Source organism: Fulmarus glacialis, unplaced genomic scaffold, assembly GCF_000690835.1.
Source record: "Fulmarus glacialis isolate BGI_N327 unplaced genomic scaffold, ASM69083v1 scaffold34539, whole genome shotgun sequence".
Classification (NCBI taxonomy): Eukaryota; Metazoa; Chordata; class Aves; order Procellariiformes; family Procellariidae; genus Fulmarus; species Fulmarus glacialis.
In genome coordinates this window covers 8349-18691 of record NW_009234492.1, presented here as the reverse complement: position 1 = coordinate 18691, position 10343 = coordinate 8349, and the positions used below count along the sequence as shown (strand labels likewise).

At 48.3% G+C, this 10343-nt stretch overlaps 1 protein-coding gene across 1 annotated transcript in view; it reads left to right on the top strand.

Annotated features, from left to right (window-relative positions):
* Positions 1-695: 695 nt before the first annotated feature.
* The window catches only part of HPS4 (Hermansky-Pudlak syndrome 4), a gene marked incomplete at its 5' end in the record, with an annotated part of 13622 nt that continues 3974 nt past the window's right edge, over positions 696-10343 (top strand). The window contains 9 exons of the mRNA XM_009585661.1: positions 696-786; positions 1321-1464; positions 2487-2594; positions 2970-3086; positions 3215-3309; positions 4961-5033; positions 5751-5784; positions 6430-6526; positions 7011-7941. Coding sequence (XP_009583956.1) covers positions 696-786; positions 1321-1464; positions 2487-2594; positions 2970-3086; positions 3215-3309; positions 4961-5033; positions 5751-5784; positions 6430-6526; positions 7011-7941 — 1690 coding nt within the window. The remainder of the gene's footprint in view (positions 787-1320; positions 1465-2486; positions 2595-2969; positions 3087-3214; positions 3310-4960; positions 5034-5750; positions 5785-6429; positions 6527-7010; positions 7942-10343) is intronic.

The window sequence follows — 10343 nt, the reverse complement described above, 5'->3', positions numbered from 1 at the left end:
TTCGTCCCTCTCCAGTGACTCGTTCCAGGAGTGCGGGGAGACCGTCTAAGTCTGAACCCTGCCTGCTTTTCGTGGCCATGCAGTAACTCGTGTTCTTCAGTTTCACCTTCTGAGTCGCCTTTTGCTTTTCTTCCAGACTTTGTCTGTTTCTGCTGGAAAGCTCTTGTGTGCAAAGCTCGTAACTAGCTGTAACTAGCTACTTACTAGTAGAGGTGGAAAAAAAGTGTTATTAAATACATACATCCTTGAAACGATGAGCTGAATAATATTACGATGTAGGCCATCTTCTGCAGGAAGCCTCCAGCTTGCGCTCCTTGAGGCCTGTCGCGTACAGTCAGCAATTAAATTAAAAGCAGCAGGTTGCGGGAACTGTTTGGACTGCACGTGGTTAATGCTTAATGATAATTACTCCGTGTGCTCAGGGTAGGAGAATATCTCACAAGTCCATATCTCCTTCCTCATGTCTTAGCTGCAAAGTTATAGAATCTATCTTAAACCCACAGAAGTGACCAAGTGTAATGGCACGGGACCTTTCAGTGCTGCTTTCACGTCTAAGCTCGGCATGGTTATGTAAGAACCATGTCTCTTTTCATTTGCAATAACCTTTTTGTTGCTCTACCTAAAATAATAGGAGAGGGAGAAGCGTAACAGTTTTCAAACATACAGTCATTTCTGTCAATGCTTTGCTTTTTTAGGTGGAATTACTTTTTCCTTTATGACGGTTCAAAGGTTAAGGAAGAAGGAGATCCTACAAGTGCCGGGATTTGTTATTTTTATCCTTCTCAGGTAACATCTGCTTTTATTTCGGTGCCTGTAAAGGAGTGCCTGTGTTGTGAGTCAGTGCTGATAATGCTGATTCAGGAACGGTCGGGCTTCCAGGTCGAGTTCTTATTTAGCATTCACAAAAGTTTTAAGAAAACTCATGCAGCTGGAGCCAGCTGGGGTGGTGTTCCACCAGACTGTGCACGCAAGTCCTCAGGCTTCTGAGGCTGGGCGCGGTGGCGTTGCCCTGTGCTCCCTCACCGTGGATTCTGGTCAGTGCAGTCCTCCAGCAGAGTCCAGGTCTGTTCTGTGATGTGAATAAACACACACGAGGGATGAAAGTGCCCCTAAATAAGCTCTAGGTCCTTGTGCTGCCTAAAAAAAAGCAGTCCAATTATTTTTTCCCCAGAAATTTGCCTGTGCTACTGCATTTGATTTATAATTGAATTGAACTTATAGTTCATTTTTATTTATACCTGAATACAGTAGAGATTTTTTTTCCAAGACCTTTTAAAAGGGAAAAAAAAAAAAGATCTTTTTCCCTGCCTTCCTCGACAGACTCTCCCCGACCAGCAGGAACTGCTGTGTGGACAGATTGCCGGAGTGGTGCACTGCACAACTGAGATTTCTGGAGTCCCTCCAAGTCTCATTCGCCTGAGGAAGCTCAAGTTTGCAGTTGTAGTGGATGGAGACTATCTGTGGGTGAGTTCAAGAGATCTGGAGGCAGTCACAGAGCTAAACTGTGAGAGAGTCTGAACTACTTTATTAAACAACAAGGGCTTTTTTTTTTCCCCCACAGTATGGGCTGCACACAGGTAGACTGGGGAGAGCTAGGGTGGGAACTTGCAATGCACAACTTTTCATTGCAAGGTAACTTAAATCTCGTTTACCACAGCCTACAAGCATATGTCGTGGCAGTCACTTCATCTGTTCTGTAAAAAGCTTCACGTACCTCATTTGTGTGTCCACACCCAACGTGTTTTCTTAAGATGTGCCTGGCAATGGCTGTAAAGCATTGAGCTCTGTGTCGTTATGTGTATCTGTGGGTTACTGGCAATGACTGGAAACAAGATTCTGTGGGCTGCAGTTTATGATAAGGACTCAGTCTCCCTATTTGGTAGTCTGACCGTTCTTTCTTTCTGACCCTCAGTATTCCCTGCTGCAGAGCTTTGTCAGTGTCAACAGACATTTAGTATATAAAGAGCAGCGTGCGGCGGAGTCATGAGAAAAGTGCCCCAAACCATCCCCTGGAAACTGGGCTAAGACCGGTCAGACCTATTTAATTGGCAGCACTAGTCAGGCTCACTGGGCTCTCTCTGAGGCAGAAGGCCTGGTGCTTGTGTTTCTCTTGGCAGCTCAAAAAGTAAATGAAGCATTTTCGTTGCTGTAAATAGCAAGTTAATTTGAATATTTTTTAAGTACTTGTTTTCAGGAAAATGTTCTCAGCTATTAGAGCACAAGCTAGGTCATCTAACGTGGGAAGGGAGTGTGTCTAAAATGCTGGATTTCTGATATGATTTATTTATCCTGTCTGTGCCAGGGCTCTTCTGTGAGTATTTTTGAATTTCCTTTTCATCTGACTTGTGAGTCCGGGGGATGTTTGCCTGCCACAGAAGTGCTTGTATGCCTTTGACACTCATTTGAAAGCGATGAGAGTTGTTTTCACCTGCTGTGCCTGGGTTTTGTCAGTAAACATTCTTCATTCATGGCTTTCTGTATTAAAGGTTCTGGGCTGTGCCGTTGAGCTCCCTGATGTCAGCTGTAGACGGTTTCTGGAGCAGCTGATCAGCCTCTTCACCTTCTACAATGGGCCTGTGCACCATGCGTACATGGTAATTAAAGATCAGCAGCTGTGATGTTTCTGCCTAGGAAGAGGTCTTAAACACTTCCCACACTGGCCGAGCTCTCCCCAGGCACACACATGTTCCCTTACCTTGTCTTCCTGCTTGCAAGGGTCAGAGCAAGCTCACATATCAAAGAATCAGGACCTGGGAAAGTGTACAGGCCCACCCCCCTCACTACACCAAGGTAGTGTGGGTGTCTACTAGAAGTTTCCTAGATGTTCAGTTTCCTCTCGATATCATCTTCCTCCTTATCATCACAAGATTTGCCACTTATAGGTACCGTCCCAGATTGATTGCATCTAACCGTCCTGAATGCATTAAGGCCTGTGCAGTGACAGCCGTGTGGATTTTTATTGTCCGCAGGCATTTTCTCAGGAGGAACTGAGCAGGCAGTGGGACAGATATATTAAACATATCCAAAAAAACACCAGTGACCTCCACAAGATTTTCAATTCCCTCTGGAATCTGGACAAAACCAAGGTAAAAGCCTGTCCTCTGCAGTGTCTGACTTTAGAGCTGCCTTAGTGCCAACGCTTTTGTGTTTATTTGCTGCTTTGAGCGTTTCCCGGGATTCTCTGGCCTAACTTCTTGTGGTTGTCCCTGTCTAGGTGGACCCCCTGCTTTTACTGAAAGCAGCTCTCATCTTGCAGACTTGCCAGCGGTCTCCCCACGTCTTGGCAGGCTGCATTCTCTACAAAGGCTTGTAAGTAACCAGGTGTTACCTGAAGGGTTAACCTGCACGTTAAATCTGCCCCTTCCCAGGGCTGTGATCCCAGAGCACATCCAGGGAGCAGAGCAAGGGCACTAGCTGTACACACAGGGCTGCTGTTTGTTACTGACGGGAACGTTAATGCTTCAGGCAAGGTAATCCCTGTCTGCTGGTATATTTCGAAGAGGATAAATATGTTTATCAGTAGGAGAAATGGAAGCATGAAGAAATTCAAGGTTTGGGGTTTAGTAGTAATCTGCTGTCTTTGATAGTCAGCAGGACGTGAAGACTGAACTTCTTGGGCTTTTTAGGTGGAGGTCACCAAGAAAAAGAAAGATGTGTGCATATTATTCTTTCCCCTTAGTGTTCTCTTTGCAGTCTTGCAAGTACAGTGCATGTGTGTGTCTGTATGTATGTATTTTTGACTGACTTATTGGCCAGGACCACTGTCTATATTGCTAGAAAGTGCGCAGAAGAATGAGCTAGAATTTCCCACAAAAAATGCTGGCTTCTTTCAACTGATTGTAGCTGAAGATGCTGCAGATGTGGCACTGAACGATATCAAGGAAAGCCTCAAAGGTGGCCTTGAAAGACAGGAGGTGGGGGATTCTGAGAATTTCTTGGCAATAACATTCAAGCACCTTTTTCCTTTGGCATAGACTGTTCCTGTAGCACCTTTTACGAGCACTGGAAATATGCCACAATGTGTGCATCTTTCCAGGTCTGACAGAGGCAGGCCAGGCATTTTTAAGGGAATGATCTCATATGTGCAGGCAGGACACTGAGCATGAGTCACTGCAGCACCTTAATGCTGGCAGCATGTTGCAGTGGAAATGGACGTCTGACTTGAGAATGGAGTCTTGTCCTGCATCTGCCCATCACCGATGTGTGTGTCTCGTCGTATCACTAGTCTGTCTGGTAGAGATTTTTTTTCACCAAATGTCATCAGAGTTCTCCGAACTCTGAATCTTACTACAACCCTGCAAAGGCCTTTGTACTTGAGTTAAAAATTCTCCTTCTTTAGAGCCTTTTGGAGAATCTCCACAATGTGGATTTCAACAAGACGTAAACGGAGAGACCAAGAATACCTTTGGAAGCCCTGTCAAAGGGGTCTGTACTGCAGTACTTTGAGTGCTTGTCTTTCCAAATCTTCTCCACTGCCCACAGCTCTTCGTGGCGTGGCAGGAAGTCTGTATGGATCAGTCTGTCTTAGGTCTTGAGTCAGCAAAACCAGATTTGTTGGCCCAAAATAAATGCTAGCAGGTGGTTTTCCTGAGTTTAGAGTGGAACTGACCCGAAGAAAAGAAGAAAACGAGAGTCCTGCTGGTCTCCCAGCTTGTGATCCTCTTGTCCGGCAATGTGTTAGCTCCAGCCCATGTCTGGGGCTGGCCCTTCAACCCTTGCAGAGTGTCTGGCAGGGCCGGGAGAGGTGGGTGCAGTGGAACCTTAGAGACCTCCCCAGAGATCACCCAGCTGTGAAATGGGGCCCTGCAGCACCGTCAGTTTTGCTCAAAGTACAAGTAAAAGTCTAGTGTGAGCATTACTGCTGGCTCTGCCTGTCCTGATGCCCTGAGTGATGGGAGTCTATGGCTGAGCTTCAGGAAATGACACTCTGCTCATGGATGACTTTGTTTTGTCCTTTTAGGATTGTGAGCACGCAGCTGCCGCCTCCTCTCACTGCCAAAGTTCTCCTCCAAGGCAATGAGTCTCCAGGCCAGGTATGTAGCTAAACACATTCCCTGCCTGCAGATACCCTCTTGTAAGGATGTGGTCTGGGAGCTCTTGTAATGTAGATCTTATGTGTGCCATTACTGGGAAGGACAAATACTGATCCTAAAAGCTTTTATTAGTTATGATTGAGTAAGGTTTCAAGACTTCTGCAATAGGAATTTGCTTTTTTTTTGGTCTTTAAGTTACTCAATTCGTGAGTTCTCATCTATGTGATGTTTTGATTAGCTTTTTACCCATGTTTAGGTATTTAGTGCTAAATATACACACCATGAATGTCTGAAAGTGACAAATAGATCAATTTTTGTTTCCATTAAAACTTGTCAAAAGTAATTATTTACGTGGTTCAAGATCCTCTACAAAAGAGCCATCAAGATCCACATATGAAGGACTCTGCTCTTACTGTGGTTGAGTGAACCAAGTTTTTGTGCCCTGAGCAGGCAGTAATGACAAGTTGTGGTATTTGTCCTTGCTTTCAGGTGTATTTTGAGTCTTGGGAAGTCCCCTTGACTTTGAGGGTTACCTAAGGAACAAATCACTGCCCAGCATGGTAAACCAGTTAAACCAGTCACAGCATTTGCTGACGGGGATGGTCTGGGTTCTGCTGTAGTCACAGGGAGGCTGAGGAGGCTGGAAGAGATGTCCTGGTGGCACTGATGGCAAGTGTTGAGTCATGCCACAGAGCTGATTCTTGGCTTTTCTTTCAGAATGAGCCTGGAGGTGAGGAGCAGCGGGAGCCTGGTGAGCATCCAGCTGCAGAGTACTGGTTGCCAGGTGCGCAGCAGCAGCAGCATATGGGCAGCCCTCTGGGGCTGCATTCTCTGCAGCGGGAGCATGAGCTGGTTCTCTGGGATTCACGTCAAAGCTCTTGCTGGATGCAGGAGTATATCCCTGAGGGTGTTGCTGCCACTAGTCAGCATGTGCCAGTGGGTGTTGTGTAATCAAAACTAGTTCCTTCCTTTGGCTAAGCAAAGGAGTTTGCTCTTTTGGGTTTAATTGTCAGTTCTGCAGATTCCCAACGTGCCTGCCTTAATTCCAGTTATCCATGTGCTTACTTGGCCACTGACGGAGCCCTGAAAACAGATGGCTGATGCTTTCAGTCCAAACCTTCAGTCATCATTTTTCAGCATCAGTTTATAGATATTCTGCCAGGACGGTTAGAAAAAAAAACCACTAAGGGAAAATTTAACTGTGTCAGGCATTAAGTGTATGAGGAGGATGGGAAAATGCTGCCTAGTCAGACATGGTCAGTTTGTGGTGACCCAGGATACAGGATGATAGCATACCTTCTCCTCCTGCAGAAGCCTTTGGGCTGATGGAGTCTGGCTTCTGTTCTTTATGCTGGGCTATGTTAATTTAATCCTCAAATCTCCATTGCTCTTGCAGATTCGCCATTGCCGCAGGGTGTCTGTATCATCCCGGTATTCCTAACAGAAGATGAAGTCTCAGTGCTCCGAGACTTTCCAGTGGAGTGGATGACTAGGTAGGAAATCAATCTGACGCATAGAGAGGCTTTTGCAGCAAGGGAGCTAACATGTGGCACTGTGTCCTCGCTAGCCATTGTTACTGTTTTCTCTGTTACTAACTCAAACTCTGTCATCTGGCTGTTAAAGCTGCCTGAGGTCTTTAAGGCTGGACAGAATTTGTGGTGTCCATATCTATGTTGTGAAGCAGCCTAAAGCAGAACTGTTTCCCAAGACCAACTGTGATGTTCTGTTGTTTCTCAGCTCACAGTGCTGCCTTTGTGCTTTGCAAGGGAGTGACATTCCCAGGAGTCTGCAGTGTAAGAGGCCTGTGCTTTTCACCTGTGTTAGACTTTAGCCCATTCTTTTCCAAGGTAGATGCTCTTTGTAGGAGAGAATAGATCAGCTATTGAATGCTACCAGGAGGTGATAGTGTTATTAGGTATGTAATAACTCCAAACAGATCCTACTCAGTAGTTTAATCAACTTGTCATCTCCCGCTAGGTCATCTGTGTCCCCAGCAAGCCCTAGAGGAGAGAAGAATGCTCTCTGCTCCCAGGCAGTTTCAGAATCAACAGGAGTTCATGAAAACCAAGACCTGAATAATATCTCTGTGCAGGAGTCCCATGAGCAAGCTTCAAGCACAGCTGCACCAGAAGATGCTGTGCAATCAGGCAGCCTTGCAAACACAGGCCCTTTGAAGGGCTTCCCCGAAATGGAAGCTAGTACAAAGAATTCTCCAACTGCAAAACTGAGCAGCCCAGACAACAAAAGTTCAGAGCTCTGTAGAAAAGCTTCTTTCTCGTTAGAGAGAGACACGAAGCAGCTGCCAAGCCCTTTCACACTCCATACTGCTGAATGTGCTCAAACTACAGGTCTGTATCTGGAAGGCTTTTCCTTTCCAAACCCTTACGCCGGGGAGCAGGAGAGTCAGAGCATGGGGAAATCCCTTGTGGACTTTGATGTTGAGCAACGCGATTTCCAAAGTTACCCTGCAACCAGTGGCAGTCCAGCTATTTGCTCTCCTGCCCAAGAGCTGAGCAGAAGGAAATCAAGTGAACAAGACAAGCGAGGGACTATGAGCCAAAATAGTGTCTCTGGAGAAAGCAGCAGTGCAGCTGGCGGCAATGCGCGGGGTTTGGATTGTCCGGCCACTGCTGTACAATCAGAGCTCCAAAGCAGGAGTCAGCTGCCAGCTGTAGAGGTTCAGGAGAGCCTGCCCGGTGACCCAGCAGAGAACACGCACTGTCCCAGGAGCGGGGAGAGTGGCTGGCCGCCTCAGGTGGACAGTCTGGGAGCCCAGGCTGGTGTGGAGTCAGGCAAACAGTGCAAACTGGTTAAAATGAGCTTGTATGTTCACTGCATCAAGGGGCTTGTGCTCTCCCTGCTGGCTGAAGATCACCTCCGAGAGGACCAGAGCTCCATTGAAGATGTGGTAAGTGGGAAAGCTCCTCCCCACCTGTAGATACACTCACTGCTGCTCGGCTGGTGGTGGTGGTGGGGACAGGGGTTACAACTGAAGAGCGAGCGTTGGATCGCGCTTCCCATCTCTTTCCTCACCTGCTCTGTGCTGTGCAAGGCAAAGCCATTTGCCTTCGGGTTCGTCACCACAACCAAAGCTACGTGGGAGGTTGTTCGCGAACGTCAGGCAGCGAGCCTGAGAGGTGAGAGCGTTGTCTCACAGGCAACTCCTGTTGCCTGTTGTTGTCTGTCGGTGCCAGCGCTGGAGCAGAACGTGTAGGTGTGACCGTCAAACAGCCCTGCGGGCTGCCAAAGGCCTGTGCTGGATTTGGGATTTGTTGGGAAACCCTGTCAGTTTTGTAGTGCTTTTTGGAAAGCAAGGTTTGTTCTCTTTTTAACCTCCACTTTGCATGTCACAGCTTCTCCCTCTGGAAGCACCAGAGACGTGTCTGGCAGCAAGTCCCCGAAGCGTTTCCTTTCTAGGTGAAAGTCTGGCTGTCTGCGTCCCCAGCCTGCTTCTCCCTGGCGCTGCTCTCCGGGGGCCGGAGCGAAGGGTGCCATTTGGGCACTGCAAACAGGTGCTGTACCAGAGCAATGCCAATTTACTCTGCTGCGGGATTTGCTTCGGTGTGCAGGCTTCCCTGCCAAGCATTGCAGTGCAGCTAGTGGGGCTGTGGGGGAAGGATGTGCCGGCCCCCGGTGTTTCCCGGTGAAGCATTAGTCTGCAGAGCTGCCGCCTGGCCTCTGCTTCCCTACCAGGGAGCTGAGTCAAAGCTGCAGAGGCCTGTTTGATATGCCAGTTGCCATAGGAACAACCTAATTTCTTTAACCGTCAGACTGGAAGGTGGAGGGAAGCTCAGACTAACACTGGCTCCCAGCATTAGCAGAACCTCAAGGTTACTCCTTTTACTTCCAAGCTCTGGGACTCGGAGGCTGTGGCTGTGACCCCCCCGTAAGCAGGGGGATGCCACCTCTGCACAGCATGTAAGGATTGGCATGGGCAGGAAGGGATTGCTGCAAAATCAGCAGAGGCCAAGAGGTGCAGCCTTGGCCTTTTGCACCAGACATGGTGCATTGCTCTGTCCACTTTCTGCTCATTTCAAACAGGTAGCTGCACAATGGCTCCCACTGTACCATGTCTTCTCCAGTTGCAGGGAGAGAGGGAGGTGCAGGCAGGTAGGAACTGATGCTCTCAAGAGCTGAAGGTCGTCCTCGTTGCACAGGTACCCTCAGCTTCTCTGGGTTTCCTCCGGTTGCAGCTCTGGTCTGGCTGGCTGGCAGTGCAGCTCTGCCGTGCTCGGAGGCGGTGTGGTTCCCGGCAGCCCGTGCAGCACCCCTGGCTGGAAACCAGCCTCTGCTCTGCTTCATGTCTGACCTGCCATGAGAAGGAGCGTCTGAAGGATGTAGCTAGTGTGTGAAATGCCTTGTTGCGGGGGTTGGCTCTGCTAGAGGCACCTTGCACGTCCTCCCATCGAACGCCTGGGCAAGGCCAGCAGTGATAGTCCAGTGCCTGCAGTCTGCAGCTGGCCAGAAGCTCAGAGCAGGGGCTAGGTGCCCATTAAAAGATTTACTCCTGTGTTGAGAGAGTGCTGCGGGAAACACTGCAGGCAATTAAATCCAGCCTGGCTCAATTTGTCATTCAGTTCATTAAGTCTCAAGACCAACTGCCTGACACTGGTGCAACGCACTTCAGTCGATTTTTCCTTTATGTATTGCCCCAGGGTTGACGAAGCCCTGTTCCTCTCAGGTTCCTCTTTTCCCAAACATGCTACTTCCATCTCACATACTCTTGCTTTGGATCTTATCTTAGCAAAACTGTACTTTCACACAGCTTGGATTTGGACTGTGACTGGGTTCTTCTGACTACACCCTTCCTCTGGGTGCAGGTGTTTGTTATCTCTGAGGAGAGATGCACTGCATGTCCCGTCATCCCAGGAGGAATTGTGTTGTTCAAGGAGGTAGAGCCGGGCTCTGCTGCTGGCGTCATGGTGGATTTGAGGCGTAACCTCAGCTTGTCTGTTCCTTTGTTTATCTGTAGATTAAAAATGACCCTCAGCTCTCAGGGATGTCAAAGCTTAGTTATAATTAATGTTTGTCGAATGCTTTGAGGCCCCTGAATGACACCAAAGAAGGGTAAAATATGCTACTTGTGCAGCTGAGAGCAGCAGGCACTCCCGCTCATCCCTCTGGGAGGGCGGTTTCCGATACAGGCTTTCCCTGGAGAGCAGGAGGCTTTGGAGGCTTTCAGGCTCGCTTCCTGCCTGTCTTTAGGTCTTATCCCTTCATTTCACTGCACAGAAAAGAAAATCTGTTCCATGACCAGGGGGGTCAAGGATAGGCCAGGCGCTGCCGTCCCGCTGAATGGAGGCTTAATCC